This window comes from Rana temporaria (genome assembly GCF_905171775.1).
Source record: "Rana temporaria chromosome 2 unlocalized genomic scaffold, aRanTem1.1 chr2j, whole genome shotgun sequence".
Lineage (NCBI taxonomy): Eukaryota > Metazoa > Chordata > Amphibia > Anura > Ranidae > Rana > Rana temporaria.
In genome coordinates this window covers 458,171-476,149 of record NW_024404414.1, presented here as the reverse complement: position 1 = coordinate 476,149, position 17,979 = coordinate 458,171, and the positions used below count along the sequence as shown (strand labels likewise).

At 50.4% G+C, this 17,979-nt stretch overlaps 1 protein-coding gene across 2 annotated transcripts in view; it reads left to right on the top strand.

Moving 5' to 3' along the window:
* Positions 1 to 9,849, top strand: part of TTF2 (transcription termination factor 2) — a 48,853-nt gene extending 39,004 nt beyond the window's left edge. For both annotated transcript variants that reach the window (XM_040334134.1, XM_040334135.1), the window contains exons 20-24: positions 4,236 to 4,294; positions 4,436 to 4,589; positions 5,820 to 5,902; positions 6,765 to 6,839; positions 9,456 to 9,849. In XM_040334134.1, the coding sequence (XP_040190068.1) occupies positions 4,236 to 4,294; positions 4,436 to 4,589; positions 5,820 to 5,902; positions 6,765 to 6,839; positions 9,456 to 9,600 (516 nt within the window). In that variant the 3' untranslated portion in view covers positions 9,601 to 9,849. The remainder of the gene's footprint in view (positions 1 to 4,235; positions 4,295 to 4,435; positions 4,590 to 5,819; positions 5,903 to 6,764; positions 6,840 to 9,455) is intronic.
* The last annotated feature ends 8,130 nt before the right edge of the window (positions 9,850 to 17,979 follow it).

Below are 17,979 nucleotides of genomic sequence, written 5' to 3'. Positions count from 1 at the left end.
CAGACAGGGCGTCTTCGTCATCAGAAATTGGGGGTTCAAAGGGTTACCACAGAGCTGTCTATGCCGGGGGGGGGGGGGGGGCACCTGTGCAGCTTTGACTGAAGTTAAATTGTGGCTTTGCTCTAGGTGTAATCTCTTTACATAGCTCCTGAAAAACTCCCATCCCGCTTCATCGCTAGGCTGTTGCTAAGACGCCTCCAGCTGGTTTGAACCCCTTTGCCTGCGCTCCCTCCTCCATGTTGCAGTAGATTTTAGCTCAGCAGTGCAGTAAAGGAGTCTAGAGATAGTGGACCACACATGTGGGGGGGCTCACTCCTATGATGGGGGGGAAGCTGTAGCAGCTGGGAGCACCTTAGCAACGTCCTAGCAACGAGGCAGGATGGGGTGATGCCACCTCCCTGGGAGTTTTTTTAGCCTGTATGGAGGTATGTAACCTAACAGCTATAGCAAGGGCACTTTTTGGTAAAGGCAAACAATATACAGAATGGCCTGCACAGAGTCCTGACCTCAACCCCATAGAACACCTTTGGGATGAATTGGAGTGGAGACTGTGAGCCAGGCCTTCTCATCCAACATCAGTGCCTGACCTCACAAATGCTCTTCTGGAAGAATTGGTCAAACATTCCCATAGACACCCTCCTAAACCTTGTGGACGGCCTTCCCAGAAGAGTTGAAGCTGTTATGGCTGCAAAGGGCGGAGCCAACTCAATACTGAACCCTCCGGACTAAGGCTCCATTCACACCTAGGCGTAGGGCGTACAGGCGTTTTTACAGGCGATTTTTTACCGACGTTTTTGTCGCGCGTATATGCGCGTTTGCACGCGTTTTCGCACAGTGGCGTTCGATGTTTTTGTACTTTGTCTTTTTCCATATTAGCCAATAAGAAAAATTATCATCCCTGACATCACTTGTTGCTCTCCTAGGAATTTTTTATTCCTCTTCCTGGGTGAATATACCTCTTCCGGATTTCAGCAACACAGGCGTCAAAACGCTTGTACAAGCGCGTGTTTACGCGCAATACGCGCGTATCAGGCCTTTTACATTGACTTCAATGTAAAAAAAAAAACGCTCAAATACGTGCATATCGCGCGCTAGGAGCGACAAAAAAGGGTCCGGAACTTTTTTGAGCTACAGGCGTTTAGGCGTTCAGATGTGAACCATCCCCATTGCCTTTCATTACTTTTCGTCCCTCTGGCGTTTGTGCGCGTCGCGCTACAGGCGTAAAAACGCCTAGGTGTGAGGCTGCATTCACACCTAGGCGTAGGCAATAGCGGCGTTTTCCGGCGTTTTTTTTCGGCAGTTTTTTTGCGCGTATTCATGCTAATATGCGCGTTTGCATACAGCGTTGTCCGACGTTTTTGTACTTAGACGTTTTTTTTTTAGCCAATAGGAAAAACTATCATCTTTTCATCACTTGTTGCTATGTTGGTAGATTTTTTTAATCTTCTGCATGGGCGACAAGTTCTATTGACAAAACGCCCGTAGCAAACGCTTGTTGTCGCGCAATACGCGCGTATCTGGCGTTTTACATTGATTTCAATGGAAAACCAAAAACGCTCAAATACGCGCGTATTGCGCGACAAAAAAGGGTCCGGAACTTCTTTTGACTACAGGCGATGCGCGTCAGGCGCATCAGCGTGCAGATGTGAACCATCCCCATTGACTTTCATTGCTTTTCGTCCCTCTGGCGTTTGTTCGCGTCACGCTACATGCGACAAAACGCGAAGGTGTGAATGGGGTCTGAATGGAGCCTAAGACTGGGAGGTCATTAATGATCATGTGCGTGTAAAGGCAGGCGTCCCAATACTTTTGGTAATGTAGTGTTTGTCTTTGCAATTAGCAAGTTCATGCGCCCAGCTGAATGGAGAGATCAGGCGGAGACTCAGAAGGGGGCGTGTCCTACCACTAATTACACTTACCTTTGAACGTGGAGGCTCGCCGTGACATGTGGGCGTTACCTAGGGTGCTCTGCCTGAAAATACACGCCCACTCCTCCAGACTGACTCACCCACCCATCAAGACATATTTTTATATTTGCATAACTCCTCCCAAGAGCCCTCCCACTGCTTGCATCAGAGCTGAGGGCTCTTGGGAGGAGTACTGTGATGTTTTCAGGAAGCTGTGTACAGCACTCTTCTGGCCCCTCCCACCAGACATGCATTGTATAGAGAAGCACAGAGACCCAGTAATGACATCACCGGGTGTAAAAGAAAAAATGTCACTAGTGACACAATCTGCCTTTGGTACACAACGTCTGACCTCCTCCTCCTCCTTGTCTCCTCTGCCTCCTTCTTGTCGTCTCCTCCTTCTTGTCTCCTCCTCCTCCTTCTTGTCGTCTCCTCTTCCTCTTCCTCCTCCTCTTTGTCTCCTCTTCCTCTTCCTCCTTGCCGTCGTCTCCTCCTCTTTCTCCTCCTCCTTGTCTCCTCTTCTTCCTTGTCTCCTCCTCCTCTTCCTTGTCTCCTCTTCTTTCTTGTCTCCTCCTCCTCTTCCTCCTTGTCTCCTCTTCCTCCTTGTCGTCTCCTCCTCTTTCTCCTCCTCCTCCTTGTCTCCTCTTCCTCCTTGTCGTCTCCTCCTCTTTCTCCTCCTCCTCCTTGTCTCCTCTTCCTCCTTGTCGTCTCCTCCTCTTTCTCCTCCTCCTCCTTGTCTCCTCTTCCTCCTTGTCGTCTCCTCCTCTTTCTCCTCCTCCTCCTTGTCTCCTCTTCCTCCTTGTCGTCTCCTCCTCTTACTCCTTGTTTCCTCCTTGTCTCCTCTTCTTCCTTGTCTCCTCTTCCTCTTCCTTGTCTCCTCTTCCTTGTCTGCTCTTCCTCTTCCTTGTCTCCTCTTCCTCTTCCTTGTCTCCTCTTCCTCTTCCTTGTCTCTTCTTCCTCTTCCTTGTCTCTTCTTCCTCTTCCTTGTCTCTTCTTCCTCTTCCTTGTCTCCTCTTCCTCTTCCTTGTCTCCTCTTTCCTCCCCCTCTTCCTTGTCTCCTCTTTCCTCCCCCTCTTCCTTGTCTCCTCTTCCTCCTCCTCTTCCTTGTCTCCTCTTCCTCCTCCTCTTCCTTGTCTCCTCTTCCTTGTCTCCTCTTCCTCTTCCTTGTCTCTTCTTCCTCTTCCTTGTCTCTTCTTCCTCTTCCTTGTCTCTTCTTCCTCTTCCTTGTCTCTTCTTCCTCTTCCTTGTCTCTTCTTCCTCTTCCTTGTCTCTTCTTCCTCTTCCTTGTCTCTTCTTCCTCTTCCTTGTCTCTTCTTCCTCTTCCTTGTCTCTTCTTCCTCTTCCTTGTCTCCTCTTCCTCTTCCTTGTCTCCTCTTCCTCTTCCTTGTCTCTTCTTCCTCTTCCTTGTCTCTTCTTCCTCTTCCTTGTCTCTTCTTCCTCTTCCTTGTCTCTTCTTCCTCTTCCTTGTCTCTTCTTCCTCTTCCTTGTCTCCTCTTCCTCTTCCTTGTCTCCTCTTCCTCTTCCTTGTCTCTTCTTCCTCTTCCTTGTCTCTTCTTCCTCTTCCTTGTCTCTTCTTCCTCTTCCTTGTCTCTTCTTCCTCTTCCTTGTCTCCTCTTCCTCTTCCTTGTCTCCTCTTTCCTCTCCCTCTTCCTTGTCTCCTCTTCCTCCTCCTCTTCCTTGTCTCCTCTTCCTTGTCTCTTCTTCCTCTTCCTTGTCTCTTCTTCCTCTTCCTTGTCTCCTCTTCCTCTTCCTTGTCTCCTCTTCCTCTTCCTTGTCTCTTCTTCCTCTTCCTTGTCTCTTCTTCCTCTTCCTTGTCTCTTCTTCCTCTTCCTTGTCTCCTCTTCCTCTTCCTTGTCTCCTCTTTCCTCTCCCTCTTCCTTGTCTCCTCTTCCTCCTCCTCTTCCTTGTCTCCTCTTCCTTGTCTCTTCTTCCTCTTCCTTGTCTCTTCTTCCTCTTCCTTGTCTCTTCTTCCTCTTCCTTGTCTCTTCTTCCTCTTCCTTGTCTCTTCTTCCTCTTCCTTGTCTCTTCTTCCTCTTCCTTGTCTCTTCTTCCTCTTCCTTGTCTCCTCTTCCTCTTCCTTGTCTCTTCTTCCTCTTCCTTGTCTCTTCTTCCTCTTCCTTGTCTCTTCTTCCTCTTCCTTGTCTCCTCTTCCTCTTCCTTGTCTCCTCTTCCTCTTCCTTGTCTCCTCTTCCTCTTCCTTGTCTCCTCTTCCTCTTCCTTGTCTCTTCTTCCTCTTCCTTGTCTCTTCTTCCTCTTCCTTGTCTCCTCTTTCCTCCCCCTCTTCCTTGTCTCCTCTTTCCTCCCCCTCTTCCTTGTCTTTTCCTCCAGATCGACTCTCTGATGTCACACCTGAAATCCATAAGCTCCAGCGCTGAGCCCCAGAAGAGGTGAGAGAAGCTCCATGGTGTCTCCTTGTCTGTCACAGAGCAGAGGATTCTGGGTAATGTGTCTGTCATTGGGATTGGATGGATAAAAGTCTGTCCTCTGTCACCCCTCCCCCTGACCTTGTTGTACCGCCCCTCCCCCAGCGTCATCGTGTCTCAGTGGACCAGCATGCTGAGGATCGTAGCCGTACACTTGAAGCGGATCGGACTTTCTTACGCCACGATCGACGGTTCTGTCAATCCCAAACAGCGCATGGACGTGGTGGAGGAGTTCAATGTAAACCCCCGGAGGCCCCAGGTATGAGACACGTCCCGGGGCCCCAGGTATGAGACACGCCCCAGGTATGAGACACGCCCCGGGGGCCCCAGGTATGAGACACGTGTCGGGGGCCCCAGGTATGAGACACGTCCCGGGGGCCCCAGGTATGAGACACGTGTCGGGGGCCCCAGGTATGAGACACGTCCCGGGGGCCCCAGGTATGAGACACGTCCCGGGGCCCCAGGTATGAGACACGTCCCGGGGCCCCAGGTATGAGACACGTCCCGGGGCCCCAGGTATGAGACACGCCCCAGGGGCCCCAGGTATGAGACACGCCCCAGGTATGAGACACACGTCCCGGGGGCCCCAGGTATGAGCCACGTCCCGGGGGCCCCAGGTATGAGCCACGTCCCGGGGGCCCCAGGTATGAGCCACGTCCCGGAGGCCCCAGGTATGAGCCACGTCCCGAAGGCCCCAGGTATGAAACACGCCCCGGAGGCCCCAGGTATGAGACACGCCCCAGGTATGAGACGCGCCCCGGGGGCCCCAGGTATAAGCTACGCCCCGGGGGCCCCAGGTATGAGACGTGTCCCGGGGGCCCCAGGTATGAGTCACGCCCCGGAGGCCCCAGGTATAAGCCACGCCCCGGGGGCCCCAGGTATGAGACGTGTCCCGGGGGCCCCAGGTATGAGCCACGCCCCGGAGGCCCCAGGTATGAAACACGTCCCGTGGGCCCCAGGTATGAGCCACGCCCCGGGGGCCCCAGGTATGAGCCACGCCCCGGGGGCCCCAGGTATGAGCCACGTCCCGGGGGCCCCAGGTATGAGCCACGTCCCGGGGGCCCCAGGTATGAGACACAGGTCCCGGGGGCCCCAGGTATGAGACACACGTCCCGGGGGCCCCAGGAATGAGACACGTCCCGGGGGCCCCAGGTATGAGACACGGTCCTCCCATTATCCACTTACCAACGGGGGCCAATTTCTATCACTTCTCTCATACAAGTGAAATCTGTCGGGTTTTTGCTAAAAAAAATTACTTGTAACCCCCAAACATTATATATGTTTTTAGCATTAGAGACCCTGGAGAATAAAAAGACCTCGGATCTCACATTAACACTTCATATAAAAGATGTTACACCGAGTACATAGATACCCAACATGTCACACTGGCTGAGTGCTCACCCAGACACGGTGGATGAGGGAGAATGGTGTACAGACACCTCCATTCCTTCTCTGGGGTGATGTATTTATGGTCCTTTCTCCTGTGTAGGTGATGCTCGTGTCTCTGTGTGCCGGAGGAGTCGGATTAAACCTGATTGGTGGGAACCACCTCTTCCTATTGGACATGCACTGGTAACGCCCCATTTCCTCTTTTCTCCAATTGCACCGCCTCCTGGTACTGACCACACCCTTCTCATATTCCACCCCATACTGACCACACCCTTCTCATATTCCATCACTCTGCTGACCACACCCTTCTCATATTCCATCACTCTGCCGACCACACCCTTCTCATATTCCACACCCTACTGACCACACCCTTCTCATATTCCACCCTTTACTGACCACACCCTTCTCACATTCCACCCTCTGCTGACCACACCCTTCTCATATTCCACCCTCTACTGACCACACCCTTCTCACATTCCACCCTCTGCTGACCACACCCTTCTCATATTCCATCTCTCTACTGACCACACCCTTCTCATATTCCATCACTCTGCCGACCACACCCTTCTCATATTCCACACCCTACTGACCACACCCTTCTCATATTCCACCCTCTACTGACCACACCCTTCTCACATTCCACCCCATACTGACCACACCCTTCTCATATTCCACCCTCTACTGACCACACCCTTCTCACATTCCACCCCATACTGACCACACCCTTCTCATATTCCACCCTATACTGACCACACCCTTCTCATATTTCATCTCTCTACTGACCACACCCTTCTCATATTCCACCCCACATACTGACCACACCCTTCTCATATTCCACTGACCACACCATTCTCATATTCCACACCCCACTGACCACACCCTTCTCATATTCCACCCCCTACTGACCACACCCTTCTCATATTCCACCCCCTACTGACCACACCCTTCTCATATTCCACCCCCTACTGACCACACCCTTCTCATATTCCATCTCTCTTCGCAGTTATCAAAAGTGAAGCGTCTGATTTATCTTCCTCTCCCTCAGGAATCCGGCACTGGAGGACCAGGCGTGTGACCGCATATACCGCGTAGGACAACGCAAGGACGTGGTGATACACAGGTGAGAGGAGTCCTCTCTACTGAATTATAGGCGATCTCCACTGCGATCATAGCAAGGGAATCGCACAGACAATACACAGGGGCCACAGCCTATTATCATAGCTCCACCCCTCCCTCCACAGCCTATTATCATAGCTCCACCCCTCCCTCCACAGCCTATTATCATAGCTCCACCCCTCCCTCCACAGCCTATTATCATAGCTCCACCCCTCCCTCCACAGCCTATTATCATAGCTCCACCCCTCCCTCCACAGCCTATTATCATAGCTCCACCCCTCCCTCCACAGCCTATTATCATAGCTCCACCCCTCCCTCCACAGCCTATTATCATAGCTCCACCCCTCCCTCCACAGCCTATTATAATGCCACCCCTCCCTCTACATCCTATTATCATAGTGCCACCCCTCCCTCTACATCCTATTATCATAGCTCCACCCCTCCCTCCACAGCCTATTATCATAGCTCCACCCCTCCCTCCACAGCCTATTATCATAGTGCCATCCCTCCCTCCACAGCCTATTTCATAGTGCCACCCCTCCCTTCACATCTCTCTATCATAGTGCCACCCCTCTCTCCACATCTCTCTATCATAATGCCACCCCTCCCTCCACATCTCTATCATAGTGCCACCCTTCCCTCCACATCCTATTTCATAGTGCCACCCCCTCCCTCCACATCTCTCTATCATAGTGCCACATCTCCCTATCATAGTGCCACCCGTCCCTCCCCATCATAGTGCCACCCCTCCCTCCACATCTCCCTATCATAGTGCCACCCCTTATTCCACATTCTAGTATGACACCCACCCCCCACATATCCTCCTATCCTAGTGACACCCGCCCCCCTGCATGTCTTACTATAATAGTAACACCCACCCTCCACATGTCCTTTTTATCATAGTGACACCCACCCATCCATGACATGAAATGACCAAATTCTTCAGGTAGGTGGTGCACAAGCATTGGATGAGAAAACCAGTAGGACCAGGGAAGGAGTTCACCAGCTGACCTCATTGGCATACACCCTGCACCCATCAACTATGTTTGTCAGCATCCCTCCAGGCGTGCATTTGCCTGGCTCGTCTATGTAAGCTGCCACAGCATCCCCAGTGTCCATTCAGACGGGCCGGATGCTAAACCTCTCTAGGCCCGCAGACCACAGGTTAGACACCCCTGACTAGAGGAAAGGCCTCCCTGATTGGATATAGAGTGAATGGCTAGATAGGTGGGTCCTCCAATTCCATGGTTTTCGGGGGAGGGGAGGAGAAAGTGGCCTTGAATGAACTGTGCTGAAGTTTTTAATGCATTAAATAATCGCGTAGGATAGGGTTGTCCCGATACCGATACTAGTATCGGTATCGGGACCAATTCCGAGTATTTGCGAGAGTACTCGTACTCCCGCAAATACCCCCGATACCCAAATAGAATACTGCCGCCGCCGTTACGCCGCATCCCCGCTGCCGCCGACTGGTTAATACGCGCGGGGAACATTACAGCTTTCCTTTTGAATAGCTGTAATGATTTGCGCCGCGTATAGACACTCCCCCTTGCTCGGGTGAACTGTCCAATCCCGAGCAAGGGGGAGTGTCTATACGCAGCGCGGCGCGAATCATTACAGCTATTCAAATGAAAGCTGTAATGTTCCCCGCGCGTTTTAACCAGTCGGCGGCAGCGGGATGCATGTAAGGGGGACATGGCTGCATATGGGGGGGGGACATGGCTGCATATGGGGGGGGGGGACATGGCTGCATATGGGGGGGGGGACATGGCTGCATATGGGGGACATGGCTGCATATGGGGGGGGGGGGCATGGCTGCATATGGGGGGGGGGGACATGGCTGCATATGGGGGACATGGCTGCATATGGGGGACATGGCTGCATATGGGGGACATGGCTGCATGGGGGGGGGAGACATGGCTGCATATGGGGGACATGGCTGCATATGGGGTGACATGGCTGCATGGGGGGGGATATGGGGGGAGACATGGCTGCATATGGGGGAGACATGGCTGCATATGGGGGACATGGCTGCATGGAGGGGGGAGACATGGCTGCATATGGGGGACATGGCTGCATATGGGGGACATGGCTGCATATGGGGTGACATGGCTGCATGGGGGGGGATATGGGGGGAGACATGGCTGGATATGGAGGGACATGGGGGGGGGGGGACATGGCTGCATTTGTGGGGGGACATGGCTGCATTTGGGGACACATTTAAAAAAAAGTATCGGTATTCGGTATCGGCGAGTACTTGAAAAAAAGTATCGGTACTTGTACTCAGTCCTAAAAAAGTGGTATCGGGACAACCCTAGAGTAGGATGTGATGTTGTTTCTTATTACACTGAAACCCACTGTGACCAGAATGATGGCAGATTATTTCACCCGGACCTCATTTTGGGTGTCTTGTGGCTTAGCCTATCATTACAGCTACAGAACAGAAGCAGGTAAGAACCTGCAATAAAGAACTATTATCCCGTATAGAGCTGACCCGGAGGAGATTGTTTTATTTCCGGAAGCTCTCTCTGCATTTTTAGATGTGAAATTCTCACGTGGCGCTTCTTCCGCCTTTCCTGTCTGGTGTCGCCCTGTAATCACTCTGTGCTGCCCCCTGCAGGTTTGTGTGTGAGGGGACGGTGGAGGAGAAGATCACCCAACTTCAGGAGAAGAAGAAGGAATTGGCAAAGAAAGTCCTCACCGGAAACGGCACCACCTTCACCAAACTCACGCTGGCCGATCTGCGGCTGCTGTTTGGGGTGTAACCCGAGTTGGTCGCTCCATCGCCGGTGTAGTGTGGTGATCCTGCGCTGGCTACGCTGGTCTTCCCTCCCCACACTACATCTGGATGGGGGGGCTCCGGATATAACGTGGATAACTGTTATTTATCTGTTTGGGTGCCTTCTATGAGTGTTTCTGAAAACACTACGCGGCCTGTGAGTGTCGCCGTCTGTATTATTTATTTTATTATTTCTGTTATCTCTGTTCTGTGTAATAAAACTCAACTTTTATAATGTTGGTGTGGCGACTTGGCTTGGAAGGTGGACAAAAAAAGTTTTTTTTTTTTTTTTTCTGAAGTCCCCAGCTTTTCCTTGTGTGAGCTGGTGCCATCTGGTGGTGGCCGTTGGTATTACAAGTTAAGCATTACAAGTTAAACAGCAATTCTAATGTAATTTTTCACTATTTTCACTGCCATCTTCTTCCCTCTAATTAGAACCCCCAAACATTATATATATTTTTTATCCTAACACCCTAGTGAATAAAATGGCGATTGTTGCAATACTTTCTGTCACGCCGTATTTGCGCAGCGGTCTTACAAGCGCACTTTTTTGGGGAAAAATTGCACTATTTTTAACCACTTGCCGACCGCCTCATGTACATATACGTCAGCAGAGTGGCACGGATAGGCACATCAACGTAACTGCACGTGCCTGCCTAGACGTGGGTCGGGGGTCCGATCGGGACCCCCCCCCCCCCCCGGCACATGCGGCGGTCGGTAACCCGCGGGGAGCGATCCGGGATGACGGCCCGGCTATTCGTTTATAGCCGCCCCCTCGCGATCGCTCCCCGGAGCTGAAGTACGGGGAGAGCCGTTTGTAAACACGGCTTCCCCGTGCTCCACTGTGGCGGCGTATCGGTCGAGTGATCCCTTTTATAGGGAGACTCGATCGATGACGTCATTCCTACAGCCACACCCCCCTACACTAGTAAACACACACTAGGTGAACACTAAATGTTACAGCGCCTCCTGTGGTTAACTCCCAAACTGCAACTGTCATTTTCACAATAAAGAATGCAATTTAAATGCATTTTTTGCTGTGAAAATGACAATGGTCCCAAAAATGTGTCAAAATTGTCCGAAGTGTCCGCCATAATGGCGCAGTCACAAAAAAATCGCTGATCGCCGCCAATAGTAGTAAAAAAAAAAAAATTAATAAAAATGCAATAAAACTATCCCCTATTTTGTAAACGCTATAAATTTTGCGCAAACCAATCGATAAACGCTTATTGCGATTTTTTTTTTTTTTTACCAAAAATAGGTTGACGAATACGTATCGGCCTAAACTGAGGAAAAAATAAATGTTTTTTATATGTTTTTGGGGAATATTTATTATAGCAAAAAGTAAAAAATATTGAATTTTTTCAAAATTGTCGCTCTATTTTTGTTTATAGCGCAAAAACTAAAAACCGCAGAGGTGATCAAATACCACCAAAAGAAAGCTCTATTTGTGGGGAAAAAAGGACGCCAATTTTGTTTGGGAGCCACGTCGCACGACTGCGCAATTGTCTGTTAAAGCGACGCTGTGCCGAATTGTAAAAACCCCTTGGGTCATTTAGCAGCATATTGGTCTGGTCCTTAAGTGGTTAATTAAAAAATAAAACAACAGTAAAGTTATCCTCATTTTTTTTTATATTGTGAAAGATAATGTTACGCCGAGTAAATTCATACCCAACATGTCACGCTTCAAAATTACGTTCGCTCGTGGAATGGCGACAAACTTTTACCCTTTAAAATCTTCATAGGCGACGTTTAAAAAAAATCTACAGGTTGCATGTTTTGAGTTACAGAGGAGGTCTAGGGCTAGAATTATTGCTCTCGCTCTACCAATCACGGCGATACCTTACATGAGTGGTTTAAACACCGTTTACATATGCGGACGCTACTCACACATGTGTTCGCTTCTGCGCGCAAGCTCGTCGGGACGGGTGTCGCGTTTTCTGGCTCCTAACTTTTTTAGCTGGCTCCTAGATTCCAAGCACATTTGTCAAACCCTGGCTTAGTGGTTAGCACTTTTGCCTTGCAGCACCGGGGTCCTCCGTTCAAATCCCAGCCAGGGCAACATCTGCCTGGAGTATGCATGTTCTCCCGGAGCTTGTGTGGGTTTCCTCCCACACTCCAAAGACATGCCAATAGGTTCACTGGCTGCTGTCCAAGTTGGATGTAGTGTGTGTGTGTGTATGCGCAGTCGGGGAAATGATGATCGTCTCCCCTGCAGATTGTGTAGGTTCGCCCACTTGCAAAGAAATGAAGGGTCTATCATTTTTATCATACCGTGTTTCCCCAAAAATAAGCCGGGTCTATTAATTTTAGCAACAAAAGACACAGTAGGGCTTATTCATGGACGGACACAGCAGTATTGACCTTAGGGGTTATATATCCTTCCTTTCAGGAGAGACTAGGCAGAAAAAACAACACTTCAAGTGTTAAAAACGCTTCTCTCAATACAGCACCTCCCAGAGGGCGGGTCCCCCGGGTACATCCCACTCTCTGTATCATCCAGCCTCAGTTTTTTTTTTCTGCCTAGCGTTAGGAGAAGACATGGCCCTTCTGGAGCCCATGTGCTCTGGAGATTTTTTTTTTTTTTTTTTTTCTCTTTTATTTGATTTTTTTTTTCCTGCATTTTTTTGATCCTGGGATCTACAATCAACTGCCGACTGGGTGACAGGCTGGATCCTCGATCCTTGTTGTCCCCCCATGTTCGGCCATCGAGCGTGTGCCGTCCTTTAGCTACGCGCTGGGCCGTCCACGACATGCCCCGTTGCTCCAGGGGTGGCGGGTGAGCTGTATGCTACAGGGCACACATATGACCGGTCTCTATGGCTGTGTCACAGTGTGCCGGGCCGACAGCCATGCCGTATCTGCCGCGGACGTTGGGTCTGTCTGGAATGCCTCCAGCCGGTGGTCGCAGGACGGGTAAGTAGTATCCCCTTGCCTTGGCAGGGTGGTTCGGCTGGTGCATTCCTGGGGAGGTCGATTGAGGGTCCGCCCTGCTTTCCTCTCTACCTTCCTCTCCCTCTTTACCCGTTCTGGGTGGCGGCTGTAAGGTGGGGGGTCCACCTGGGGGGGCTCCGTTACTGCCGGGGGGCTGTGCTGCTGTGAGGTGCTATTTTTTATTGTACTTATGGTGCTGTGTGTGCTGGACTGTGTTCTGCTGGGTTTTTAAACACGTGTATGGCCGCCATTTTACCGGTGATGCGGTTCTATGTATCGGCGGCCATTTTCTTGTAGCCCGCATGCTGTTTTTCTGCATGTCGGCGGCCATCTTGGAAACGTTTTTGGCCTCTAGGGCTTATTTTCGGGGAAGGTCTTACCATGTAATGTGATGTCTTCTCTCCCTCCCTGCCTGTCAGGAATCCCCAGTGTGAACTGAGATAAAATGCTTGTAAAATCCTATAATCCTCTCTATTACAGTATTATATAATGTACAATGTGTGTGTTTCCGTAATATAGTTGTGCCAAATAGCGCCGCTCTTTGTTTCTGTGACCCGCCGGAGCTCTGTTCTCCACACATACAGTGGGCAAAAAAGTATTTAGTCCCCACCAATTGTGCAAGTTCTCCCCCCACTTATAAAGATGAGAGGGGCCTGTAATTGTCATCATAGGTAGACCTCAACTATGAGAAACAAAATGTGGAAACAAATCCAATCACATTGTCTGATTTGGAAAGAATTTATTTGCAGATTCTGGTGAAAAATAAGTATTTGGTGAATATGAAAAGTTAATCTCAATACTTTGTTATCTATCCTTTGTTGGCAATGACAGAGGTCAAACGTTTTCTGTAAGTCTTCACAAGGTTGTCACACACTGTTGCTGGTATGTTGGCCCAGATCTCCTCCATGCAGATCTCCTCTAGAGCAGTGATGTTTTGGGGCTGTCGCTGGGCAACATGGACTTTCAACTCGCTCCAAAGGTTTTCTATGGGGTTGAGATCTGGAGACTGGCTAGGCCACTCCAGGACCTTGAAATGCTTCTTACAAAGCCCCTCCTTCGTTGCCCCGGGCGGTGTGTTTGGGATCATTGTCACGCTGAAAGATCCAGCCATGTTTCATCATCAATGCCCTTGCTGATGGGAAGAGGTTTGCACTTAAAATCTCACGATACATGGCCTCATTCATTTTTTCATGTACACGGATCAGTCGTCGTGTTCCCTTTGCAGAGAAACAGCCCCAAAGCATGATGTTGCCACCCCCATGCTTCACAGTAGGTATGGTGTTCTTTGGTTGCAACTCCGCATTCTCTCTCAATCACGAAAAGGTGGGTTTCTACCAAACAGTTCTACTTTGGTTTCATCTGACCTTATGACATTCTCCCAATCCTCCTTCTGGATCATCCAAATGCTCTCTAGCAAACCTCAGACTGGCCCGGACATGTACTGGCTTAAAGCGGAGGTTCACCCGCACATGACACTTTTTCCCCTTAGATGAATGCTCGTTTTGTCTAGGGGAATCGGCTAGTTGTTTTAAAATATGATCCGTACTTACCGTTTACGAGATGCATCTTCTCCGCCGCTTCCGGGTATGGGCTGCGGGACTGGGCGTTCCTATTTTGATTGACAGTCTTCCGAGAGGCTTCCGACAGTCGCATCCATCGCGTCACGATTTTCCGAAAGAAGCCGAACGTCGGTGCGCAGGCGCAGTATAGAGCCGCACCGACGTTCGGCTTCTTTCGGCTACGAGTGACGCGATGGATGCGACCGTCGGAAGCCTCTCGGAAGACTGTCAATCAAGAAGGAACGCCCGTTCCCGAAGACCCATACCCGGAAGCGACGGAAGAAGATGCATCTCGTAAACGGTAAGTACGGATCATATTTTAAAACAACTAGCCGATTCCCCTAGACAAAACGAGCAGGAATCTAAGGGGAAAAGATCAAAAAATAAATAATTGGGTGAACGCTTTAAGCAGGGGGACACGTCTGGCACTGCAGGATCTGAGTCCCTGGCGGCGTAGTGTGTTACTGATGGTAGCCTTTGTTATGTTGGTTTCAGCTCTCTGCAGGTCATTCACTAGGTCCCCGTGTGGTTCTGGGATTTTTGCTCACCGTTCTTGTGATCATTTTGACCCCACAGGGTGAAATCTTGCGTGGGGCCCCAGATGGAGGGAGATTATCAGTGGTCTGGTATGTCTTCCATTTTCTAATTATCGCTCCCACAGTTGATTTCTACACAGATGAGTCCTGTCAATGTAAGAAGGTTCTCCTAACGACAACTCGTTATGTGTATAAAAGACTCCTGTCCACAGAATCTCTTTCCTCCAATCACATCTCACCATCATGAGGAAGACCAAAGATCTGTCAGAGGACGTCGGGGAGAAGATTGGAGATCTGCACAAGGCTGGAATGGGCTACAAGACCCTCAGCAAGAAGCTTGGTGAGAAGGAGACAACTGTTGGAGTGATTTTTCACAAATGGAAGAAATACAAAATAACCATCAATCGTCCTCGGTCTGGAACTACATGGGAGGAGCTTGTGAAAGAATAAAGGCAGTTGTGACCACAGTCACCAAACACACCATTGGTAACACAACACACCGCCATGGATTGAAATCCTGCAGCACCCGCAAGGTCCTCCTCCTCAGGAAGACACAAGTACAGAACGTCTGAAGTCTCCCAATGAACATCTAAATGATTCAGAGAAGATCGGGAGAAAGTTCTGAGGTCAGATGAGACCAAAATCGAGCTCTTTGGCATTAACTCGACTCGCTGAGTTTGAAGGAAGCAAAAAGGTGACTATGACCCTAAGAACTCCATCCCTACAGTCACACGGGGGAGGGGGAAACATGATACTTTGGGGCTGCTTCTCTGATAAAGGTCCAGGCCAACTTTGCCGTATTGAGGGGCCAATGGGCGGGGCCATGTATTGTAAGATCTTGGATGAGAACCTTCTTCCCTCAGCCAGAACACTGAAGATGGGTCATGGACGGGTCTTCCAGCATGACAATGACCCAAAACATACCGCCAAGGCAACAAAGGAGTGGCTCAAAAAGAAGCACATTAAGGTCATGGAGTGGCCTAGCCAGTCTCCAGACCTTAATCCTATAGAAAATTCATGGAGGGAGCTGAAAATTCGAGATGTCAACCGACAGCCAAGATGGGGGTCACCCGAGCCAAGCCACAGCTCTGTGTGTCCATTCAGAAAACAGAGCCTCGGTTTGGCCCTGCCCCCCACTCTACTGATTGGAGAACGGACTTTGATCATCAGCAGTGGGAGCCAATGGCGTCGCCGCTGTGTCTCCGGCAATCAGGAGGCTGTTTATCTTAATGCATGGAATGCACCTTCTGCCTTTTTTACAACTCCTTTTAAGGATTTGGAGAAGATCTGTAAAGAAGAGTGGAGACCAAAATCCCTCCTGAGATGTGTGGAGACCTGATCACCACCTACAAGAAACGTCCGACCTCTGTGCTTCCCAACAAGGAACCTCCACCAACTACTAGAGGTCGACCAATTTGCGTTTTTCTCTGGCCGATGCCGATACTTAGAAATTGGGGTGGCCGATATATGATGCAGATTTTTGCGGCCAATATTTTAGGCCGTTTTTTCTTTTTTTGGGGGCAGTTGCCACTGGTTGGTGGCACTGGCAGTTGGCACTGGCAGGTTTCACACTGAGTGGATTTGTCAGTTTCACAGTTACACTATATGTAACTGAATGCAGAGAGACCAGCTGTCAGAATTCAGCAGTGATGTCGGGGGTGGGCGGGACCCTGCATCTATCAAACACCAGCCAATGATTGGGCTGTTTAAAAAGGGGGGCATGGCCACATACACGTAGCGGCCCGCCCAGATCCCATCCCATTGGCTGGTGTTTGATAGCTGCTGGGTCCCACCCACCCCCGATATCACTGCTGAATTCTGACAGCTCCTGTTATGTACTGGAACGTACCTTGTAGCCAGAGCCTAGTGTGCAGGAGGAGGCCTCTCTTACAGCCCCGGCTCTGGAGCTGCTGGAGTGGGGACAGCAAGCTCGGGAGCGTGGCGAGGTAGGAGTGCCTGGTGATGACAGCAGTCCGGCACGATTGATGGCGCCAATCGTGCATTAAAGGGGTGGTTCCCCCTAAAACAAATTTCTAACAATACATTCGGAAGACTGCTTACACTGCGGGTAGGCTGGCCTTTTTTTTTTCGTACATACCTCGATCATATCGCATATCGCCGTTTCATCCCTCGGCTTCCGGATACGAGTCTTGCTGGACCTAGTTGATTGACGTTCCTCCGACCGGCGCATACTGCGCGTCACGACTTTCCGACAGAAGCCGAACGTCATTGCGCAGGCGCCGTATAGAGTCGGCTCTATACGGCGCCTGCGCAGCGACGTTCGGCTTCTTTCGGAAAGTCGTGACGCGCAGTATGCGCCGGTCGGAGGAACGTCAATCAACTAGGAACGCCCACCGCCATAAGACTCATACCCGGAAGTCGAGGGATGAAACGGCGATATCGAGGTATGTACGAAAAAAAAAGCCAGCCTACCCGCAGTGTAAGCAGTCTTCCAAATGTATTGTTAGAAATGTGTTTTAAGGGGGAACTACTGCTTTAACAAGCACACGCGTGTTCCCGCCGAGCGTGCACCCGTCGCGCATGTGTGTGTGTACTAGGCACATGCGCGTGCGCACATTTGACGCACACCCGCGTGCATTTGGAGCGCGCGCCGGCGCACAGGAACAGATGACTGTTGCTGGTTCTGGGCATTAGTATGACAGCTCCTCTCTCTCTCTGCATTCAGTTGCAAACATCAGTTTCACACACCGAGCGGGCAGAGCCGCGCTAGAGTGTGGGGAAGGGAGGAGTGCAGTCAGTAATTGGCCGAATTTGCACAAAAATCTGTGCCGATTTCATAAAAAAGGCCAAATATCGGTCGACCTCTACCAACTACTAAGTCATGTTTTGCTTGGAGATCAAATACTTATTTTACTCACTGAACTGCAACTCCATTTATAACATTTGTATCATGTGTTTTTCTGGATTTTTGGTTGATATTCTGTCTCTATCATATAAAATACACCTATAATAAAAATTATAGACACTTCGGCCCAGATTCTCATACAATTACGTTGCTCCTGGGCAGCGTAACGTATGTGATTTACGTTACACCGCCGCAGGTTTACAGCGTTAGTGCCTGATTCTCAGAACACTTACCTGTAAACTTGCGGCGGTGTATCGTAAAAGCGCTCGGCGCAAGCCCGCCCAATTCAAATGGGGCGGGCACCATTTAAATTAGGCGCGTTCCCGCGCCGAGCGTGCTGCGCATGCTCCGTCGGGTAAATTACCCGACGTGCATTGCGCTAAATGACGTCGCACCGACGTCATTTGCTTAGACGTTAACGTAAATGGCGTCCAGCGCCATTCACGGACGTCTTACGCAAATGACGTCGA